Source organism: Lepisma saccharinum, chromosome 14, assembly GCF_977018435.1.
Source record: "Lepisma saccharinum chromosome 14, izLepSacc3.1, whole genome shotgun sequence".
Lineage (NCBI taxonomy): Eukaryota > Metazoa > Arthropoda > Insecta > Zygentoma > Lepismatidae > Lepisma > Lepisma saccharinum.
This window is the reverse complement of record NC_139242.1, coordinates 22,344,603-22,366,840: the sequence shown is the minus strand read 5'-3', so window position 1 is coordinate 22,366,840 and position 22,238 is coordinate 22,344,603. Positions and strand designations below refer to the sequence as shown.

Below are 22,238 nucleotides of genomic sequence, written 5' to 3'. Positions count from 1 at the left end.
GTGCGAACTTGCACTGCCCCCGTTCGCCCCTGCACTGTACTCTCCGATGTTTGCAGTATCTGCGCGTGCCTGTTCTTGACGGTCACTTCGGATCGAAACAGCTTCTTGCTGAAATGCTGACATTTGGTTTCGCAAATCAGTAATTTCTTCCCGAAACTCAGTGCCTTGAATCTGGCTTTCCTCGCGAAAATCTCGGACTAACTCTTCTCTTATTCGACGAAACTCGTTGTCCACACGTCTTTTTTCTGTTGCAGAACTCCGTTCAAACGTGGCACGAACGTCCGCTTGGTCACTCTTTATCTCTTGAACAGCTTTCTCCATATCATTTTGACCTCCTTTTAACTCTTCCACATCCCTTCGAAGACTGCTAGTTTCGGCTCGGATCTCATTTTGTTCTTCCGTCAGCTCTTTGACTTTCTGTTCTCTGTCATCCAACCGGTCGCACATCTCCTTCCGAAATTCTGCGAACATATTTCGGATTTCATTAAGAATACTACCGTTGCTCGCCGAACTATTGCTGCAAGTGCAATTGCAACATTGTTCCTCTAGTCTGCTCATGTTTTCCGGGTTCTGAACTACTTGCCCCTCAAAAGTGCTGTGATCGAGAATGGATGAAGCTTCAACGGAACCCACATTTCCCTCTGTTCCAGCCGACTGAATGGACTCGCTCTCCTTACGCTGCTGCTTGGTTGTGCGTTTCTCGACCTCTGGAGAGTAGTAATATGCCGGTCTTCTTGTTCTCTCTCTCAAACTTTTATTCATTTTGACACTTTATCTATTAAAATACCACAATAGTTCTAATTCTTATTAAAGTATCATGCAACACAAATAAAAAAAAAAAAATCAAAATACCATCTGTTCTACCGTTGACAAGCCATATCATCCCCTTTTCTTTTCAACTACCATGCAACATACGAATGTAAACAACAAGAAGGATTCGATGACGAAAAAAAAAAGAAAGAAGAAAAAAAAAAGGCAGAAAAAAAAAATGACCGGGCGCGTGAATTTACCCGCGGAACCAGGGGAAAGAGAGGCCCTGAGCGGAGGGTTTAGAGAAAGGGGAGGGGGTGGGCTGGTCATAAAGCAAAGCTGCTCTCCCTTACAGTGTTGCCTCCTAAATTTTTAAGCAAACAAAAGCACCCTCGATCCTTTGCATCGGCGATCGGGTCGGCCATAGTTTCAACTTCAGACAGCTTCCAAAAGTATTTCCCTTTTCCCTTACAAAACTTTACTTTACACAACAGTGGCATTTAAAATATTTAAGCATACGTACATCTTGGATTCTTTCAATTAATCTTAACTGATTAAAATGCCCCATAGGTGGTCGCCATCTGTGCTGGGCAGAGCGGTAGCGAAGGGTTAAGAATATTCAGAGCATGAGACTCCCAGGGTTCATTCTTCTCCGCTGCCACTCCGACCAGGCACTGGGAAAGGGTAGCTGCCATTCACTATTACTATTGTTGGCAAAAAGAATAAAAATAAATAGCTGTGAATTTATACTATAATCTATTCTAGAATTAAATAAACAAAATCAATAGGTACAACTTTCCCACCCATTTTTTTTTTCCATAAACTAAAACCCCATTGGCCAAGAAAAAAAATTGAAATAGCTATTTGAAATTTTGAGTTTAGTTCAGTTCGTGCACGTTCCAGATTCAACTAGATAAATTTTAGGTCCACACGCTTAACTTCACATTTTCTCAGTCCGTGAGGGTCTAGTAGACGCGGGCGATAGTAAGAAATGCCACTGGCACTACTGAAGTCGGGCTTCACTTACTTGTCTGGATCAGCTATCTCCCCTCGGCGTAGCACAACTCAACGGAAGATGAGTCTTCCCATCCACTGTACTTGTGTTCTATCCACTTCACCACAGGACACAAAGGACAACGAAAGTTCTTCTCCTTCCCTCACTTAACACAATTTCACAATCCTCCTCTCGTCAGATCTCAAAACACACTCTCTTGGAAAACGCACGTTTTTCTCTTCCAGCACAATTTTCTTAAAGAAGGGGAAGAGATAGCCAATCAGTTCGTCAGTTTTATCGCCCTTTGGCTCCTCTGTCCTCCCTTGGACCAATGGTCACCCGTCTTTCATGGTTCCAATTAACATGTTGCACAAAAAGAAGAAGAAAAAAGTCACTTCTTGGAGACCCCTCTTTTCACAACATACACAACTGCCAACTTGTGTCCTTCTTTACCCCTAACTGTTCCTGTATAAAATCTATGTTGAAGCTATTGCACTCTATTATTCCATGTATAAAAACTCATCACGCCTATGCAATGGATAGAGGATCCGATTATTAATTATTTGAACAAAATTATGACAATGTAAAGTTTAGTTAATTATATGGGGGTTTGGTGATACTGGATTCTGGGGTGTCGCTGGAATGTAGGAGTTGGGGTAGCCGTACGGCCTCTCTGTCTTCTGGGTCGACAAAGAAAAATACAAGAAACGGTCGACTAAGAAAAACGAAGAGAAAAAAAAATGATGGGCTTGCCAATGGAACGAAAATACGAAAAATCAATAGCATAATCTACTAATAATAACAAAATAAAGGTGCGCAGTACAGATGCCCCCCCATGCGAGCATACGTAGAAGGACGTGGGTTCGCATGGAAGTAGTACGCGCTGAAGTGATATAAAATGTTATGTAAAACGACAATAAAAACATTATGTTTGAAAATTTACAAAGATTATGTACTTATACAGCATCAGGCAACAAAACTATACTATTTCTATGTGCTGCGCTGCTCGCTACGACCTATAAATATAGTTAATTAGGCTGGTTATAATATCCAATGAACGATTACATACATATTTATATTAATTTTCTTACAATACTAACATGAATACAAATTATTACTTATTGCAAATTGTGAAACATTTCCTTTTAACACAAGATATAAATGAGACATCGACATTACTTACAAAGATTATAAAATGAACATAAAATATGATTGATTTCAATTATCTATTACAATATTAATTAAGTCTTATACATTCAAATCCCCTCACTGCCCCTTTGATACAATAGCAGCAATGCTTTTTCCCGAGGCGTCACTCTAGAGGAAAAATGGGGCTTCCTTCGCCGGGTGCTTGAGCATTACACTCTTCATGAACGCCTCTTTAATTGCAAGCCAGGCCTTTTCTTGGTTTGGTCCCCACATGTAAGGCGTGTCACTCAGACGTATTATACCCCATTTCAACATATTCTGTATCTGTGGCCTAACTTGATCTCTCACTTTTATTGGTATTGTGTAGATCTTTTGTGCGAACGACTCTTCGCTGGTCATGGCACTTGCATGTTCATATCCTGTTACTAGTCCAGGTTCTTCACTGAAAACTTCCATGTGCCGACAGAGGAGTTCCTTCAACTTTGTTTTCTGCACATTTGTCAAACCGTCGGCAAGCTGCACGTGCTGTTGCATATCTTCCAGGGTAGCGCAATCCTGGCGTTCCTTCGAGATTGGCTGCCTATTTCCCGCCGGGCGAATATCATTATGGCTGAAACTTTTGTCCAGGATATTTAAATCTGCCACTACGCTTAAATTGCACAGCTCTCTGCACACATCGCTGTTTTCCTCTACCACGAATGGGGCTTCCACAAATTGTCCATCTCTCTTCATAACCAGCATGCTCGCTGCATAATTAATATTCGCGTGATATTCTTGTAACACGTCGCTGCCAATAAGGAAGGGTCTTACGAGTGCCTTGACAATTAGGCAATCTATTTCAAATTCTGCCCCCGATATGTTTACCTTTAGCATCGCTTGGGTGATAATCTTGCTGGACTTGTTTCCAAAAGCCGACACCACTCGTAAATCACCCACCTTCAGGAATGGAATAAGCGGGTTTTCCTTTATTAATTCTTGCCAGAGGTCTTCACTCAGAACCGTCGCCGTGGAACCGGAATCTACCAAAACCTTGCAGGGTCTCCCCTCAACCAATATTTCTATTTCAGGCAAACGTGTTTGTTTCACTTTTCGTTTTGTGACGTCATCAACCTGGAGGTCATCAAAAATGGTGCAAATAGCATCGCCGTTGACGGGTTCCTTACTCTTATCATTGTCGGTCGGAAGATAATCTGAATTAGATATCTCATATTCCTTCACCTGCGTTTCACATTCATTATCATTTAATCTGTCTAATTGGTCGCTTCTCCCTCCGTCCTCTCTATTTCCATCCGAGGTGCTGGAGATGATAGGCAGCGTGTTGTTCTCTCCAGCAGCCATAAATCAGGCGTGGAGTGGCGGGGTTTCGTCTTCGACCAAAACCTCGTTAACTTCGAAGCCTGAATCTCGATTGTGAAGACCGCGGCCTCCCTGAGCCGGTCGTCCCCTTCCACCGGGGGGTGGCCATGCACTCTGACCCCCTCTCCTTCCTCGGTTGTCAGACTCCGCCGTCCAGTCCTGGCCGTAGCGCCTGGGTCTGGGGCCATTGTTGGATCGGTCGGTGTGGTAACCCCCGTCTGCCCCCCTCCTTGAGTCATTGTTTTGACGTGCAGAAGTCTGCAACTGGTTCACCTGTCGCGGCCTCCTCTGTGCCTCCCGCAGGGGCAACGTCGCCTGTATTTCTCGCAACAGATTAAGCATTTGTGGCACCGTCTCGACTTTCACACCCAGCAAACACCGCTGTACGTTCCATGGAAATTGGCGTGTGGCTACCTTTACTAAAATCTTCTCCTCAATAGGATCGTCAAGAATTGAGTTCTTTTCCACAAGTTTGGTAAAATATTCGGAGATGGATTGATTTCCGCCGTGATTGTAACGCCCGGAGAAGATCTCGGCTCGGACGCGAAGCATTGTGTCCTGGCTCAGGTATTCCTCCTTGAACTTGGCCACAAACGTCGTGAAGTCCGGCACCGTGCTTTTAACGGCATTGAACCAGGAACCCGCAGCTCCCTTTAGTGACAGACTTGCGACCTGGAGTTGCTGTTTCTGCGGTATTTGCGACAGGGCAAAGTATGTTTTTAAATCATTCAGATACTGATGAGCTTTCAGTTCACTGTCGCCCCCTGAGAAGACCGGAAGTTGTAGTTCACGTGGCTGGAATATGTGAGATTGACCCTGCTCTACATTCATGTGCGAACTTGCACTGCCCCCGTTCGCCCCTGCACTGTACTCTCCGATGTTTGCAGTATCTGCGCGTGCCTGTTCTTGACGGTCACTTCAGATCGAAACAGCTTCTTGCTGAAATGCTGACATTTGGTTTCGCAAATCAGTAATTTCTTCCCGAAACTCAGTGCCTTGAATCTGACTTTCCTCGCGAAAATCTCGGACTAACTCTTCTCTTATTCGACGAAACTCGTTGTCCACACGTCTTTTTTCTGTTGCAGAACTCCGTTCAAACGTGGCACGAACGTCCGCTTGGTCACTCTTTATCTCTTGAACAGCTTTCTCCATATCATTTTGACCTCCTTTTAACTCTTCCACATCCCTTCGAAGACTGCTAGTTTCGGCTCGGATCTCATTTTGTTCTTCCGTCAGCTCTTTGACTTTCTGTTCTCTGTCATCCAACCGGTCGCACATCTCCTTCCGAAATTCTGCGAACATATTTCGGATTTCATTAAGAATACTACCGTTGCTCGCCGAACTATTGCTGTAAGTGCAATTGCAACATTGTTCCTCTAGTCTGCTCATGTTTTCCGGGTTCTGAACTACTTGCCCCTCAAAAGTGCTGTGATCGAGAATGGATCCAGCCGACTGAATGGACTCGCTCTCCTTACGCTGCTGCTTGGTTGTGCGTTTCTCGACCTCTGGAGAGTAGTAATATGCCGGTCTTCTTGTTCTCTCTCTCAAACTTTTATTCATTTTGACACTTTATCTATTAAAATACCACAATAGTTCTAATTCTTATTAAAGTATCATGCAACACAAATAAAAAAAAAAAATCAAAATACCATCTGTTCTACCGTTGACAAGCCATATCATCCCCTTTTCTTTTCAACTACCATGCAACATACGAATGTAAACAACAAGAAGGATTCGATGACGAAAAAAAAAGAAAGAAGAAAAAAAAAAGGCAGAAAAAAAAATGACCGGGCGCGTGAATTTACCCGCGGAACCAGGGGAAAGAGAGGCCCTGAGCGGAGGGTTTAGAGAAAGGGGAGGGGGTGGGCTGGTCATAAAGCAAAGCTGCTCTCCCTTACAGTGTTGCCTCCTAAATTTTTAAGCAAACAAAAGCACCCTCGATCCTTTGCATCGGCGATCGGGTCGGCCATAGTTTCAACTTCAGACAGCTTCCAAAAGTATTTCCCTTTTCCCTTACAAAACTTTACTTTACACAACAGTGGCATTTAAAATATTTAAGCATACGTACATCTTGGATTCTTTCAATTAATCTTAACTGATTAAAATGCCCCATAGGTGGTCGCCATCTGTGCTGGGCAGAGCGGTAGCGAAGGGTTAAGAATATTCAGAGCATGAGACTCCCAGGGTTCATTCTTCTCCGCTGCCACTCCGACCAGGCACTGGGAAAGGGTAGCTGCCATTCACTATTACTATTGTTGGCAAAAAGAATAAAAATAAATAGCTGTGAATTTATACTATAATCTATTCTAGAATTAAATAAACAAAATCAATAGGTACAACTTTCCCACCCATTTTTTTTTTCCATAAACTAAAACCCCATTGGCCAAGAAAAAAAATTGAAATAGCTATTTGAAATTTTGAGTTTAGTTCAGTTCGTGCACGTTCCAGATTCAACTAGATAAATTTTAGGTCCACACGCTTAACTTCACATTTTCTCAGTCCGTGAGGGTCTAGTAGACGCGGGCGATAGTAAGAAATGCCACTGGCACTACTGAAGTCGGGCTTCACTTACTTGTCTGGATCAGCTATCTCCCCTCGGCGTAGCACAACTCAACGGAAGATGAGTCTTCCCATCCACTGTACTTGTGTTCTATCCACTTCACCACAGGACACAAAGGACAACGAAAGTTCTTCTCCTTCCCTCACTTAACACAATTTCACAATCCTCCTCTCGTCAGATCTCAAAACACACTCTCTTGGAAAACGCACGTTTTTCTCTTCCAGCACAATTTTCTTAAAGAAGGGGAAGAGATAGCCAATCAGTTCGTCAGTTTTATCGCCCTTTGGCTCCTCTGTCCTCCCTTGGACCAATGGTCACCCGTCTTTCATGGTTCCAATTAACATGTTGCACAAAAAGAAGAAGAAAAAAGTCACTTCTTGGAGACCCCTCTTTTCACAACATACACAACTGCCAACTTGTGTCCTTCTTTACCCCTAACTGTTCCTGTATAAAATCTATGTTGAAGCTATTGCACTCTATTATTCCATGTATAAAAACTCATCACGCCTATGCAATGGATAGAGGATCCGATTATTAATTATTTGAACAAAATTATGACAATGTAAAGTTTATGTTAATTATATGGGGGTTTGGTGATACTGGATTCTGGGGTGTCGCTGGAATGTAGGAGTTGGGGTAGCCGTACGGCCTCTCTGTCTTCTGGGTCGACAAAGAAAAATACAAGAAACGGTCGACTAAGAAAAACGAAGAGAAAAAAAAATGATGGGCTTGCCAATGGAACGAAAATACGAAAAATCAATAGCATAATCTACTAATAATAACAAAATAAAGGTGCGCAGTACAATATATCTATAAATATCTTATAATTTAGTGCAAAATTGTGCCATTTTATTATAATTTTTTATCAATGCCCTACTTTTTAAAACAGTAAATGTGTAAATAAATTTCTTTTGCAACTTCATTTGCACTGGAGTCACCTCGAAACACACGTTTATTTTTTATTAAGATCAAAGAACCACTCAGGTTCTTCAACAACCATTTGGAATTATATATTGGATCCATAGAATATCAGTTATCAGAATCGGTAAAATTTATGTTTGTACTTTATCGGTATTGGCCCATCCTTAATTATTATGCTCAATGATCAGGTCATGATTTTCTGTAACTAAAATTTCCCTTGGTTTTACTTGACTGGCAAACATTTGGAAATTTATGTAAAATTTTAAAATTCTACAACATAGAAATGCATTATTATGAAATATTTACTTATCCTAACACGAAGTTCCAACTTGAATGAAATATTTACTTTTCTTTACTAATTTGCATCATTTGATATAAGTTGTGGTTACAAAAGAAAAGTAGGCAAACCTTCAAAAGATGGCCGTGCTTGTAAGGTTGTAACGTGAGCATTTGGGATTATTGTTATAACACAATTTTCTTTTTATTTGCACTAGTTGTGTGTGAAAAAAACAGATTTGTTATTACATAACACATATTTTAATATTCTGATGAAATCCCTTGAATACTTTAAAGCACAACCCTAGTAATTTGATGTGATATAATTGCAGTGAAATACTTGTATTTTAATAGTAACAAATATTCAGAACAACTTTTAATTGTTACAATGTTCTAGCATCGGTATCGATGGGAATCAGTAGGAATATCAGAACAGGTATTGGTAAGTCTACTTATCATTAAACCCTGTGATGTACATACCTGTCTGTATTTTCTTTTTGAGTTGAAGTTAGCCATCAGTTTTATTTCATCTTCTGCATCTTCAGTGTCCGGTTTCTGATTAGTTACTGGCATGTATTCCAAAATCTTTTGTACATCTGCAAGGGGAAAAATACAATGCAACATCTTTAAATGCACATAACTATATCTAGATAATACAGTAATGATGAACCAATTATCTCTGTTTCAATATTACTGATCTATGTTTACCATTACATTTTATTTCATACTCAGATTATTTCAAATTAACCAGTATCTCTGAACAGAAGTAATACTTTGATTATATTGTATTACCTAATATAAATTTAAAATATATTTACAATGCCTATTGAAAATTAATTTGTAAATATAGGTAACACTATACAAAATATAGGTGTCAAGTTCAATTCCCATTGGGACAAATAGTGGATAAAATCCCACTTTAAACTGTACCAGTTCGCATATCTGTACATAAAATGGACTTTAAAAATTTGTGATAATATACAGTGGAATTCCCAATTTTATATTTCTCTACATTACACACTAACATTCCTGGTTCCAAGAAAGCAACAAGTTAAGAAATTTTCACAACTTTGAAGTTCCACACCTTAAAAATTCTTATCCACATGCCCCTGAAAAACATAAAATTGAGGATGCACTGTACTGTGCATTCACACAGTTTACATTTAATTTATAATTAATTTTATTACATCAAATATCTGTGTTATTTTAACATACCTGGTTCAAAACCCATATCAATCATTCTGTCGGCTTCATCCAGTACAATGTACGTACACTGATTCAATACTAAATATCGATTTTCTAGAACATCTATCAAACGGCCTGGTGTTGCTATTACAATCTGAAAGGAAAGGTATAACAATGATGATGATTAATAAAATAATACGTTGTATACATTGTATTATTATTATTAATACCTAGTTATGCCATAAGTTCTGATACACATGCCAGGGAGTAGAAATGAAACAGTCAACGTAGGTTGACAACTGAAAGGTCAAGGAGCTTTATTGTGCCTCTCAGATGTACAGTAATACAACATTCACTCGAAATGGGCACCTTTTGCCTTGACACAAGACCGAAGTCTGTCTGGCCATGCATCCACTGCGGCACGGTTCACCTCCATTGGAATTTCAGGGGCTGCTTTCGTTAAGGTCCGTTTCAGACTTTCCAAATTAGGTGATGCTTTAGACAGACCTTGCCATCCAACACAGACAAGAGTTTGTAGTACAGTGGGTTGAAATCAGGACTGCTCGAGGGCCAATCACCAGCTGCTATGAAGTGGGGCACATTGTACCTGAGCCACCGCTGGGTGGTCTTCGCTTTGTGTGCCGGCGCCGAGAAACGTTGAATCCTCTCCACGGAATAAGGTTTCGTTAAGGGGTTCACCACAGGCTCTAAGATGGTATGTTGATACACTAGTCCAGTGGTTTTTAACACTTTCCTCGCAAAAGTGCAGCTGTGTGACGCCTTCAAAGCTAACGCCCCAACACACCATGATGATGCAGGATGATGGGAATGCTGCACACATTTCTTCGTCTGCTTAGCTTCTAGAGCACTCTGAGCATACACACGATCATTCTGGCGGTTATAGGATTCCTCCTCTACATCGAAAATTTTCTCGTCCATAACAATAATTATTCTGTGGCCGTTTTGAGCATGCTGCCGTAAGCTTCCCTTTGCTTTCAGCTGTCGCTTATGCTTTAGGTCTGCTGTGAGGAAATGCCCAGTTGTTGATCGCTAACCTTTGAGTCTAAGGTCTTTGTTAATGATGCGGCACATTGTTCTTGTCGACACATTCATCTGCTTTGCGAGGAGAGACTTCTTGCAACAGGGATTCCATCGAATTTGCTCCCTGATGGCTTTGACGAGAGCTGGTGTTCGGACTGACCGCGGACGACAACTTCTAACATGGTCAGCAATTCAATTAGTCTCAGCAAACCTTTTGATCATGCTACAAACAAATTATCTGTTAATGCCCAGATGTTTTAGGTCCTTCAAAATCTCAGCGGGCATATTCTTTGCCTTGTACAAGGCAACCACTGCAGCATGATTCTGTTCAATGTCCATTTTACACACTTTCGTAGCTCTTACTGACTACACCAAACTTGAACAGGCAACACCTATGTTTCTACATGTGTTTTACCATCTTGCCACTAGATCGTGTTGGGTTTGCAGTGCCAGCAGACAGGCGATCACTTTGTATCAGAACGTATGGCACGACTGGGTACAGTTGTACACTGTGGAGCTTATGGTGACAAGTGTTGCTGCAGTGTGCAGCAGATTGAATGTCTGCTGGAGTACATGTCAAAACAAATGTTAGTATGCCATGGTTAATATTTAAAACAAGAAAGAAATTTAAAAAAAAAAATCAACGGTGCTAAGACACACTACTATATGTAGTTTGGTTATTTAGCATCGCTTTTGTGCCACTTTTGGATAACTGCAATGATGAAGATGAGTGATGATTTGATGAAATTGATGAAGGGACATTCACACAGAACACCCATGCCAAGGTTGGCACTAGAACCCTGGAAATTAGGTAGCAAGATCACAAATGGGCCATTTAATGGACTTGGCCACCGAGTCAGCTGCTAATAGACACTAATTATAAAACAAATTAACACAATAATTATACAGATTTATATATAAAACTACTAACAAGGGAGGTTATCTAAGAGTACCCCTCCAATTTCCATGAAACTTGGTAGGTGTATAGAGGGACCCAAAGGAAGTAATATGTACGTGTTTTTTTTGTTTCAGCTAAAAAATTGTTTTAGGGGGCAAAACCCCACCTCAAATGTCAAGATGAGGAGAAATTGAAGTGGGGATCTGATCCCGAAACCACATAAATATGGCATAGGAAGGACACGCGCATATAATGAAGAATCTCTGCTGAGGACAGGCATGGCTCGTGCATTATTTACCTGGGGGTTCACTGAAGTCATGTGACACATATTCAGTTTCCGAAAACAGACTTCCTTCACCAAACAAAAGGATGGGGGAGAGCTTAAAAGGTTTGTCCAGAATTTTTTCATCTGGGAGAATTAGGTTTGCGAATAAATTTATGGCTGAAACTACAATAAATTGTGCCTTTATGAAAAATGTGAGGTTTTATTGGAAAATCATGGACGTCCTCAGGTAGGGAAAAGGAAGATTTTTTTTCAGCTCTGGGCAAAATAAACTCCTTCAGTCTGAAGTTACTGCAACACTTTTATAATAATTACCATAAATTACTGTGACTGAAATTAAATTACATGCATGTAATATATAATTTTTGGTTAACATTCATTTTCCAGGGAGAGGAGCCGGCCCTCCTTTTCCCCTTTCAGACGTCCATGTCGACTAAACAGAACTGGTTCTACATTATTAAAGGGAAATGGCAACTAATGGCATGTGCATATTAGAAATCGAACCTGAGACCCTTATATTGATACGCGACAGCTTTGTACAAATTTAGGGTTGGTCAACCAGCACACGCTTTCTTTCAGCGGACAAGGAAGTTTGTTTACGTTAATGATGTGCATTTCTAGCGGTCATTTCTTACCTGCACGGACAGCAATGCCTACACTGCATCAAATGACGTAACTTATGTAAAGTCCATCCCTCACTTCACTCGCAGCATCATTTAATACCTTTCAACAAGTATTCAAGCACTTCAAAAACTAACAAACTTGAGACATTTGACAGTTTGACACCGAGCGAAAGCGAGTCACGTCTTCATGCCATTCTTTCTCTTTCGCGAACCTGAAGTGTTTCCACCTTTAAGAAAAACCTCTGAATGCATGCACAAGCTATTTTGGTAATGTATCTCTTTATTTTAATTCATCATATCTAATTCCAACTTTTATTCGTTTCTACTCGCCCATCTCTGCCACAATCTTGCATTTATTCCAAGAAGTTCGCCGCAAAAATGATACAAAGAGAAAATTGAATATGAAAAGTGTGCTCTTCAAACTTGAACCCCACAGGGCAACACTGGAAGGGAGGAACCAGCGAGAACGAACTGTGCATGACCATTTGTTGCAGATAAGAGTTCGGCAGTATCCTCTTCCATGTATTTTGCCCTATTCCCTCCTTGAGCTTATGCTCCCCCACGAAGCTTTCACAATGGCACGAGCTGTCCTGTGGGGGTTCAACTGAGGGTCTGCACCAGGGCAGACGACTCACGGTTTCTCTTTCTCAGCAAAAGAGTTCACCGTGTTACGGACACAAATACATGACTTATTGTGTAAAAATTTTAGCAAAATAATGTGAAAAAGTAAAGACATTGTTTATTGTTCATTCTCGAGTTGACTATCGTATATTACTGGGTGTTCACTGATCCTGTGTGCTATAGGGCCAACTGCACCTGGCTGTGTGCCATTTCTTCATCACTGACAATCATTTAACTGGGTATCCATATCCAAAATCTGGAACTGAAATTCTGTTACCCTGAAATTCTGTTATCTGAAACCAAAGTTTGGGTTCCTGTTCCATTATTACCCAGGACCTAGAGATTTCAGAATACAGATCATGCCATTTGAGCAACATTGAAATAATCTACAATCCATTACCTCATGCATAAATAAATGAAGTTAGAATGTTTACGTGTGTATAATGCGCACACTGGTTTTTGATGAGGAAAAGCGACAAGCAATTATATCTCGTATGGATTTAGCATCCCTAAGATTTCACTTCGGTAACCAACTTGTTTATTCTGTAGTAGAAGAAAGTGTGATCAATAGAGGCACATATTTTTGGTAAATAAAAAAGCAAAATTTCGGTACAAAAACTGAGCCAATTTCGGGTTCAAAAGCGGTAAATAAAATAAAATATCGGTGTTATAGCAGTGAAAAAATGGATGAAAAGTGGTATATAAAAAGACGTATTGGTTTTAAATTTGTGAATATAATCCTAAATTTCATTTAAAAACTACACTTATTCCACAGAATTAACATTTCACTTCTAATAGCACATTTATGTAGTTATCAGAGTTTTAAGTTTATTTCTGTGTAAAGGAGTCCATTTTTGCTTCTCCAATATTAACAGCAGAATTAATTAATTTTCCGGGAATTGCATAACTCTCAGGATAATTCAGACCTCAGAAGGTGTCGCGTCGGTGAATAAACCCTGAATTTCGTGTTTAAGAGTTAATTTCGCTTTTTGCAGTTCATTTCGCATTATTTCGTGACAAAATATGGTCACAAAATGCATCTCTCACCTTTCAAAAAAAATGAAAAATTAACACTACAATGTGTTTTTCAAATTTCGTTTTTTCATTAAAAACGAAATATGCATGCCCCTAGCGATGAAAATTATGTTATTGATTTGCAGAGCTCAGGAAGTTATTTTCTATTATTTCTTGCCCAACAAGTATACACACCTGATACACATTCTGTGTGACACATACATTCTCGAATTCTCACAGAACGATGTCGCTTTTCTGTGTTGCAAAACTTTCCGTTACAAAGTGAAAGATCATGGAAAATGGTCATTTCACTTTTATAGTGTTTTCCAGAAACCTGGCAATTTGTATTTGCGCCTGTTGATATATACAGTACGTGTCATACTCAGCGACACAGTGAAAACATGCACGGTTTCATGCTGACTGTCCAAATTATTCCGTGTATAATATGCACCACAGTTTTTGAGGGCAAAAATTTTTGGAAAAAAGTGTGCATTATACATGAGTAAATATAGCATACACAAAAATTTGTACTTACCTCACATCCCATGCGTAGCTTGAAACCTTGCTCTTCTCGGGAAAGACCACCAACTACAACTACAGTCCTTATTCCCAAAGGCTGTCCAAATTTATTAGTTTCATCTTCTATCTGCTGTGCCAATTCTCGAGTTGGAGCTAGGATTATGGAATAAGGTCCCTGCGAATAAACAAATATATATTTTAAAGGTTCGACTTTCCAACAACTACAAGAAAAATATTTTCGCATATTGATGGAAAGAAGCCAGGATAATCACAAATAAAATATCATGTGATTTCTTCTATGTCCAAAATAGACATTCAGCCAACAACCTTGTCCAAAATCTTCCTATTACTCTCATCTAAGCTAAGAATACATATCACGATCAACTCAATGATTGCAAATCCTGATCTATGGAAACTTGCAATTCAATTCTGAGAATAAGCATTCAATTTCTCAACTCATATACCAGAATTCATCAGTAGGGTAGAGACGATAATGGAATAATTCCCAGTGTCTGGAACTTCTTTTCAATCTATGTGTCTACCTGAATATTGTAAGATATTGTATTAGGACTAGTGATGTTAAGTGAATATTCAGGAAGATGTTCAACAATGGACACATTTGCTATTAAAAGTTTTCAAATGGAAGACAGACACTCAGAACTGCAAAAACATCAAGCTAATTTAATAGAACAGTGATCAGTGTACAGTAATCTAAACACCTTATTACCTGATCAGCATCTTCAACCCTTTCTATCTTTGGTAGTGATTGAATCCACATCAACAAGGGGATGAGGAAAGCCAATGTTTTTCCTGAGCCTGTTTCTGCCACTCCGATAATGTCACGATTCTGTAACAAAGGTAAATATATATTTAAGGAACAACTTAACTATAGTATGTAACACAAGTAATCACTGAAACTTCTATTACACCTTCACTAGTAGCAGTGAATTCATTTAAGAAACTTCCAGTAATCGAGGTTGAGTTTTACAGTCCTTCACAAAAAAATAGCACTACTGTGTTTGTGCTCTGCTGTGAATCATGTGATCTTCTGGCAACTGGACAATATAGAAAACAATTTCTTTTGTTCTGAGCCTATGAACTGGACAAGCGCAAGGGTGGAGCCATGGTCGCATACAGGGTGAATAAAAATTATGATTATTATTAAATCGTCCTCCTCCGTGGCCGTGCGGTCTAAGGTGCTGCGCTTTGGACTCAGACTGTGGGACGGCATGGGTTCGAGTCTGCCTGAGTTAAGTCTCTAGGTTTTCGTCCTGTGTATAGGACCGGTGGCAAACCACCATTGTGAGGAAATTGGGAAACTACGAAAGAGTAGCGTAACCTGGTAACAGCTGAGGGTTCGACGTCAGCAGCCCATTACCGGATGAAGATCTCCACACGTCTAGGTAGGATTGTGGGAGCGAGACTGGCAGTCAGGAGATAGGCCAAGTCCATTCCAGCACTGTCGAGCATGGGTTATTGTTATCATTAAATCATGCTAAACATGAAATTTTTAAGAGAGGTGTTATTATTTTGTGATGTCAACTTTATGACAGGAAGACTAATCGGGACAGAACCTACAGTTTAAAATGTGATCCAATGTGTTTCTATTGGGTACTGAACCAAGGAACTCTTGATTGCAAGGTGACAACATACCATTATGCCACCGGGGAGGGCTGCTGGTAATCCAACAATCAAATTCCTTTTTTATTGTTATCTCTAAACATACAAAGCTGAACAGCACAGCCTATATGAAGATATATTATAAGAATGAAAAAAAATGAAAGAAAAGGTAGGAAATGGTACCTAACTTCAACAATTTCAAGTTCAATATGGTGCTAAAAAACTTCATTACATTTTATTGACGGTAAAAACAAACTGTTAAGATTCTATCAAAGTTTGTCCAATGCAAAATTCAAGATCAAGACATACAGAAAAATAATTCATAATTATGATGAAATAGAGTTTGAAAATAAAGGTAAATATATCACGAAGTCAATTCTGTTTTCAGTATATGCTGTAAATTTTCATCGATTACCTGGAGTCCAATAGGGATAGCTTGTCTCTGAATTGGTGTTGCTTCCTTGTAACCAACCTCATCTATGATAGACAGTATCTCGGGAGGTATGCCAGATTCCTTCCAGGATCTAATTGGATCAGGAATACGTCCACCTTAAAAAAAAATTTAACTTTTATTTACAAAATCAAACAAGGGATTAAGATTCAACCTTTTACTACTACAAATAAAGAGACCTTCAACAAGAAGAAAGAGAACTGTGAGAGTAAAAGAATTTTCCCCTTCAGAAACTGCAAGCCATGTAAAAAGTAACATTGAATTATAATTAGGTCTGAGGTCATACCACTTCAATATTGATGTTTGAAAAAATGTAACCATTAAAATGTTCAAAATATTTAGTAATATTAGTGTGTGCGTGTGTGTGTGTTCTATTCCAATTATGAGCATCAATTTACCAAAATTTTGATTCAAAAGATTTAAGAATTACCACAAAATATTAAAATATCTGTCGTTCAATCACAAAATATTTGTGCAAAATAAATGGAAAATTCTAAATCTGCATCATTTCCAGGGTAATTGGACTTCGCTAAATGTCATGCAGCACTTTTGAGGGTCTTGAAAATTCCAAAACACCGACAAATTATCAGCCGGTATCAGCATATAAAATCCAGCCAATAAAATCAGTGTCAACTCAGCACTAATTGTAGTATTTTTTAGGGCTGAGCCGATACCAATGCCGATCACCTGACCAATTCCCACAGATACTTCAAAATTGCAATAATTAATTATTTTTCAAAACACTGACCAAAATTCGTATGTAAATATTCTTCTCAAACTATATGCATCAATTTACCAATAAATTTGCTTTAGAATAATCAAGAATTACATCAGAATATTAAAATAGATGCTACGTAATTACAAAATATAGTTTTTCTGGCAAAATTGGTTTTTCAAGTTTGCATAATTTCCACGATAATTAGACTCCGCGAAAGTGTTGCGTGGCATTTTTGTGGACCCCACGAAAGACCAAAATGCCAGAAAAGTATCGGTAGATGAATTTCAACCGATACTTTCCGATACCGATACATTGGCATCGGCTCAGCCCTAGTATTTTTATTTATTTTTATTTTACATAGGGATGGGCTGATATGAAATTTTGGCTGATACTGATAAAGTACCGATATAAAATTTACCGATACCGATATAAAATTAGAAATGGTCCTTGAAGAACCTGAAAGGTTCATTGACCTCCTTAATAAATGTGTGTTTCAAGGTGACTGCAGTGCAAAAGAAATTGCATATTTAGACATTTACTTTTTTAGAAAGTAGGGCATGGAGATTATTCATAAAAATTACAACAAAATGGCAGAATCTTGCACAAAATTATCAGATATTTATCGATATATCGGATCGGTAAAATAATCAGTAATTTTACCGATAAACCGATAGCCTATTTCGGACAATACCGATAAAGTACCGATTAATAGGTTCCATCCCTAATTTTACATTACTTTTGTACCTGTCATGGATGTGATTAAGAATATTTATATGAATTTTTTTTGGTGATCGCCGACTAATTGTGTTTTGTTTTGGACAGTATGGTATAACTGATCAGCAACACACTGGTTTTATAGTGCACATCTCGGTAACGCACAAGCAATTCCAGTTTTCTCCATCTTGTATGAACTTCCGAAGACACCATTCTTCTTCTTTAAAAATAAAGTTTCCAGAAATAGTTCTTACCTTTAATAGTAATGTTGTAATCTTCACGAAAAATACGCCAATCACGTTCTGTCATTTCAGTCATTGACTTTTCTGACCAATGTCGATCATCCCATCGTTGCTTTTCTTCCTTCTTTCGAAGCTTCTTTAACCTCACTCTTTAAACACAAAAGAAAAATTACAATTATTACTTTTCTTATACTGTAATATAATAGTCCAATACAATTGTAGTAAACCATATTAATGCTATGATATGATGAGTGTCCACAACTCAGTAACACAGATAAAATGCACATAAAAATTGAAGACAAAGCAGAGTACAACTTGTGTAAATATAATGCACAAAATGTCAAGAAACTCAGTATTCACATCCTTCTTGTCTTACATTTGTTCCTTTATCCATTTTGAAGAGAGAATTTTACAATGCTTGAAGCAATTTTGTTTTTGTTTAAGTCTCCCTTATGCTTAGATAATGTAATCAGGACTGGACCCATAGCCTAAAGTTGGATCTAAAACAATGTACGCAGAATTATTATTTTTTAATTCTTAACACCATGTGCTGGAATAATTATGTCTTACTTATCCAGGAACCAGTAGGTTAAAAACACAGCACAGAAAAAAAAATCCTAGGCTTCAACCCCTTCTCAAAGTCATTGTACTGTGTTTCTTAACCTACTGGTTAGCAGGTACGTCAGACATGACTGTAACCCAGAACCACTTGATAACAAGAAGGCAGCTATACCACTATGCTATCAGGTAGGCTTGCAATATATACATATTTTTTTAAAAAAATGCTTAATTAACAGTATAACTACAGAATTTATTTCCTGCAATGAACACACATCACACGAAACTCTCACAGTGACACATCAAAAAATAAAAAAAATAAAAAAAGGTTTATTTTCATGAAAGTTAATATTACGATGCATGGATGACAGTTTACTTCATGTTTTGATGTAAAACCTTGTAGCTCTAAGAATTACAATTTATTTGTGAATCTTGCAAAGTATACTTTGTTCTTAAAAAAACAAAATGCTTACTTCTCTTGCTCCTTCTCAGCTTCCGTTCTTCTTCTTTCCAAAAGTTCACCATAAAATTTTGACTGGTCCCTCTTCTGAGCTTTGATGTCAATACCTGCTACATGGCCACGACCAAAGAACTGCACCTATTTTAATGATGAATGATGAAAAGAACGTTAGCAAGAAACTGTGACAATTCACCTTGAACAAATCTTGAACTGAAACATTTCTCTCAGAATATCAATTTACTTGCCTTTTAATATTTTACAAATATTACCACACTTAAAAAAAATTAATCTGGAACTAATCCATATTTCAATAACCTAAATATGTTTAGAAAAACAAATGCCTAAGTTCCTTGCATGCAGTACAAACATGTTGAGCAAGTTTACCAAAGAAGAATCACATTTTGATCATTATTGTAGAGATGAGACACAATGATCAGTACCAACCAACAGTCATATTGGTGTTATTTCTATCCAATATTTTTATAAATACCATGTAATAGAAATACAAGTTTCACTTGCATATGGTTTAGCAATCTGACGTTACTGCCCTGCGGCATTGGTGTTGCAAGATCGATGAAGCAGTCTTTGGTGATCTTAAACATTTATTCTTTCAACCATTGTTATATTCATTTTTACCTTTTTAATGTGATCTTATTGGGTAACCCTGAAGAAGAACCAGGCAACAGATTTGAAACATCTTAAACCACATGAAAGTAAAACTTGTATTTATTTCTTAATAATTTGCAAGCTCTTTTTTAGTTAACCTGTAAGAAATTGTGTGTAATAGGGTGCACACTTTCAAAAATTTTCAACTTCTTTTTATGGATATATAAGTTTACTTTATATACCCTGGTTTTGTAAAATAAATTTATAACGTACAGTCTGCTTTTCCAGGACAAAACACATTAAAGTAATATTTTAATTAAAAAGGTGTCTGACTCATTAAGGTTCTTTGTGAAATGTTTGGCATTTTACATCAGATCGGTACAATATTGTCTCCTGGTCTCAGGGGAACCATTGCACTTTTTATTCCTGGCAGAAACAAAACACAATCTATATATTTGCTGATGTATGTGTATCAGAAAAAAAAAGTTGAAATTTATTCACTGATACTTCTCAGAAGCTTAGTTAACTAACAGAGTCCATAAAAATGACTTGTAACAGTTTGATTGAGTTGAATTATGCCAGGAATTATAGCAATAAACAAAATATTTAAATTTATATTAAAACAGTACTGTGTGAAAATATGGTATTTGTGATTGACAACAATTTTAATATTAGATTGCAACAGAATATTTTTACATAGGGATGGGACAGATTAATCTGACTGTTTTCGGTATGGGCATAATTTCCAATAATTTTACAGATCTGATATATCTATTAATATCTTACAATTTTATGCAATGTTGTGCCACTTCGTTGTATTTTTTTATGGACATAAACATATAATTTCCATTGTGTATATTTAAAAAAGTAAATGCCTTAATATGCAGTTTCTTGTGCATTACAAAAGCTTGGTTCAATTGGATCGTACATTTATTACAGAGGTCAATGAACCATTTACAATTTTATATCAGCACTTTTTATCCGTATCGGCCAAATCTTCATATTGGCCCATTTCTACTTTTACATAAATATTATTCAATATGCTGAACAATTTTTAATGATCATCATGTTCAAGCATTGGTATTGGTGAGAATTGGTATGACTATCCACATTGATATTGATTGGGTTCAAAGTGGTCACAGTTCAGCTTATAAAATATCTACCACTGTAATTATTACTTCTGACATGAGTTATATATTCTATATTTTATCAGGAGTACGATAAGTGTTCCGAAAGTCAAACTACTGCCCTCGAGTCTGTGATATGCTACTCAAACATTTAATAAATTACAAATTTTTAATTTGCAAACAAAATAAGAAACCTAACCTGATGTCTTTCCTTGTACAGAGGATTGTAGTCTACTGAAGTGTCTTCAGATGCATCCCAATCGAATACAAACTTTCGGTCATTCAGCCTTCGTACTCTCCTCTTCTTTTTCACCAGTCCCAAATACCTTTCTTTAATTGCTTCTCCTTCCTTCTCTTTATCTTTTGTAAACTGGCTATCTTCTTCCTTTTCCTTCTTCTCTCTTTCTACACGTCTCCTAAAAAAAAATAGTTCTGTAATTTATAAATTGCATAATTTCAAATTTCAATTTAGATTATTGCACAGAATATACTTTGGAATAACACACTGTGCAATAAGAAAATCAACAATTATGTTATGCAGAGGTTGATTGGGTTATATCTGACCAATATGTAAAGTGTACTTACCCTATGAAAAGCTGTGCCACCACCACTGGTTGTGTTCTATGCGACCACCAGCATCATGGACTATCTCCCGACATCGCAATTTCAACTGCAACAAACTACGTTGGAGCACATGCATAGGAATTCCATCCCATTCCTCCTTACAGGCTTTCCATAGGCCAGTAAAGGTGTGGGGGCGGCGATGTTGTAGACGTCGTTTTAACAGTCCAAATGAGCAGAAATACATTGGACTAGGATCAGGACTTTTGACAGAAATGTCATGAAAGGGAATAGCACGTATTCCTGTTTCCTGCTCCATGTCCTGATAAAACTGGAGGGATTATCTAACGGTGTGGCTGGACACTTTCTCCATGTGGATCTGCACCTGGTTCTTGTTGGCTCCGTACAAACGAAGGATGTCTGTCCGATAGATTGGGGCCATAATGGATTCCTGGAAGTAGGCAGTTTTCCTCCACCTTACGTATCTCCAACTTTCTCTTGTAACCGTAACCGGTGACAATCATCATTCCCTGTGGGAAACTTTCTCGGCATTGGCGTAAAACTCAGTACGTCCCTTGCCAGAGATGTCATAGTACGTAATTGCCCTAATGTTATTACTAGTGAGACAAATGTAGGCCTCATCCAATGTGACAACTGTCTTCCATTTTGACCCTGCCAAGTGCCTTCCGTACAGTTTGCGGCAGTTGGTCTTGCGTTCTGGAATGTGGCACGGGAGGAGGTTGTGAACCCGGCCCTTACATACGCACCGTAGGCCAAGACAGCGACAGTGGACTGTGCCACATTGAACCTCTGGGCCATGTCACGTTGGGGTGGTGGATTCTGGACTGCAATTCGTTGAATTCCACAAAGCATCTCAAGCGACACTTTCGCTGTCAACCTCGAATGGGCCCCTTTTGTTGGTGAATGTTTATGCATGTGCACCATTTGTGTTTGCCTAGCTACGATATATTTAGCTGTGGTCACTCCGATG

General features: G+C 38.4%; 1 protein-coding gene across 1 annotated transcript in view; it reads right to left on the bottom strand.

Annotated features, from left to right (window-relative positions):
- Positions 1 to 22,238, bottom strand: part of LOC145998725 (putative ATP-dependent RNA helicase DDX23) — a 50,490-nt gene that overhangs the window by 11,902 nt on the left and 16,350 nt on the right. Inside the window, exons 5-12 of the mRNA XM_083135240.1 lie at positions 20,886 to 21,102; positions 18,967 to 19,091; positions 17,948 to 18,084; positions 16,226 to 16,359; positions 14,918 to 15,037; positions 14,207 to 14,365; positions 9,222 to 9,345; positions 8,487 to 8,602 (exon numbers count right to left, since the gene is read on the bottom strand). Of these exons, the coding sequence (XP_082991366.1) occupies positions 8,487 to 8,602; positions 9,222 to 9,345; positions 14,207 to 14,365; positions 14,918 to 15,037; positions 16,226 to 16,359; positions 17,948 to 18,084; positions 18,967 to 19,091; positions 20,886 to 21,102 (1,132 nt within the window). The remainder of the gene's footprint in view (positions 1 to 8,486; positions 8,603 to 9,221; positions 9,346 to 14,206; positions 14,366 to 14,917; positions 15,038 to 16,225; positions 16,360 to 17,947; positions 18,085 to 18,966; positions 19,092 to 20,885; positions 21,103 to 22,238) is intronic.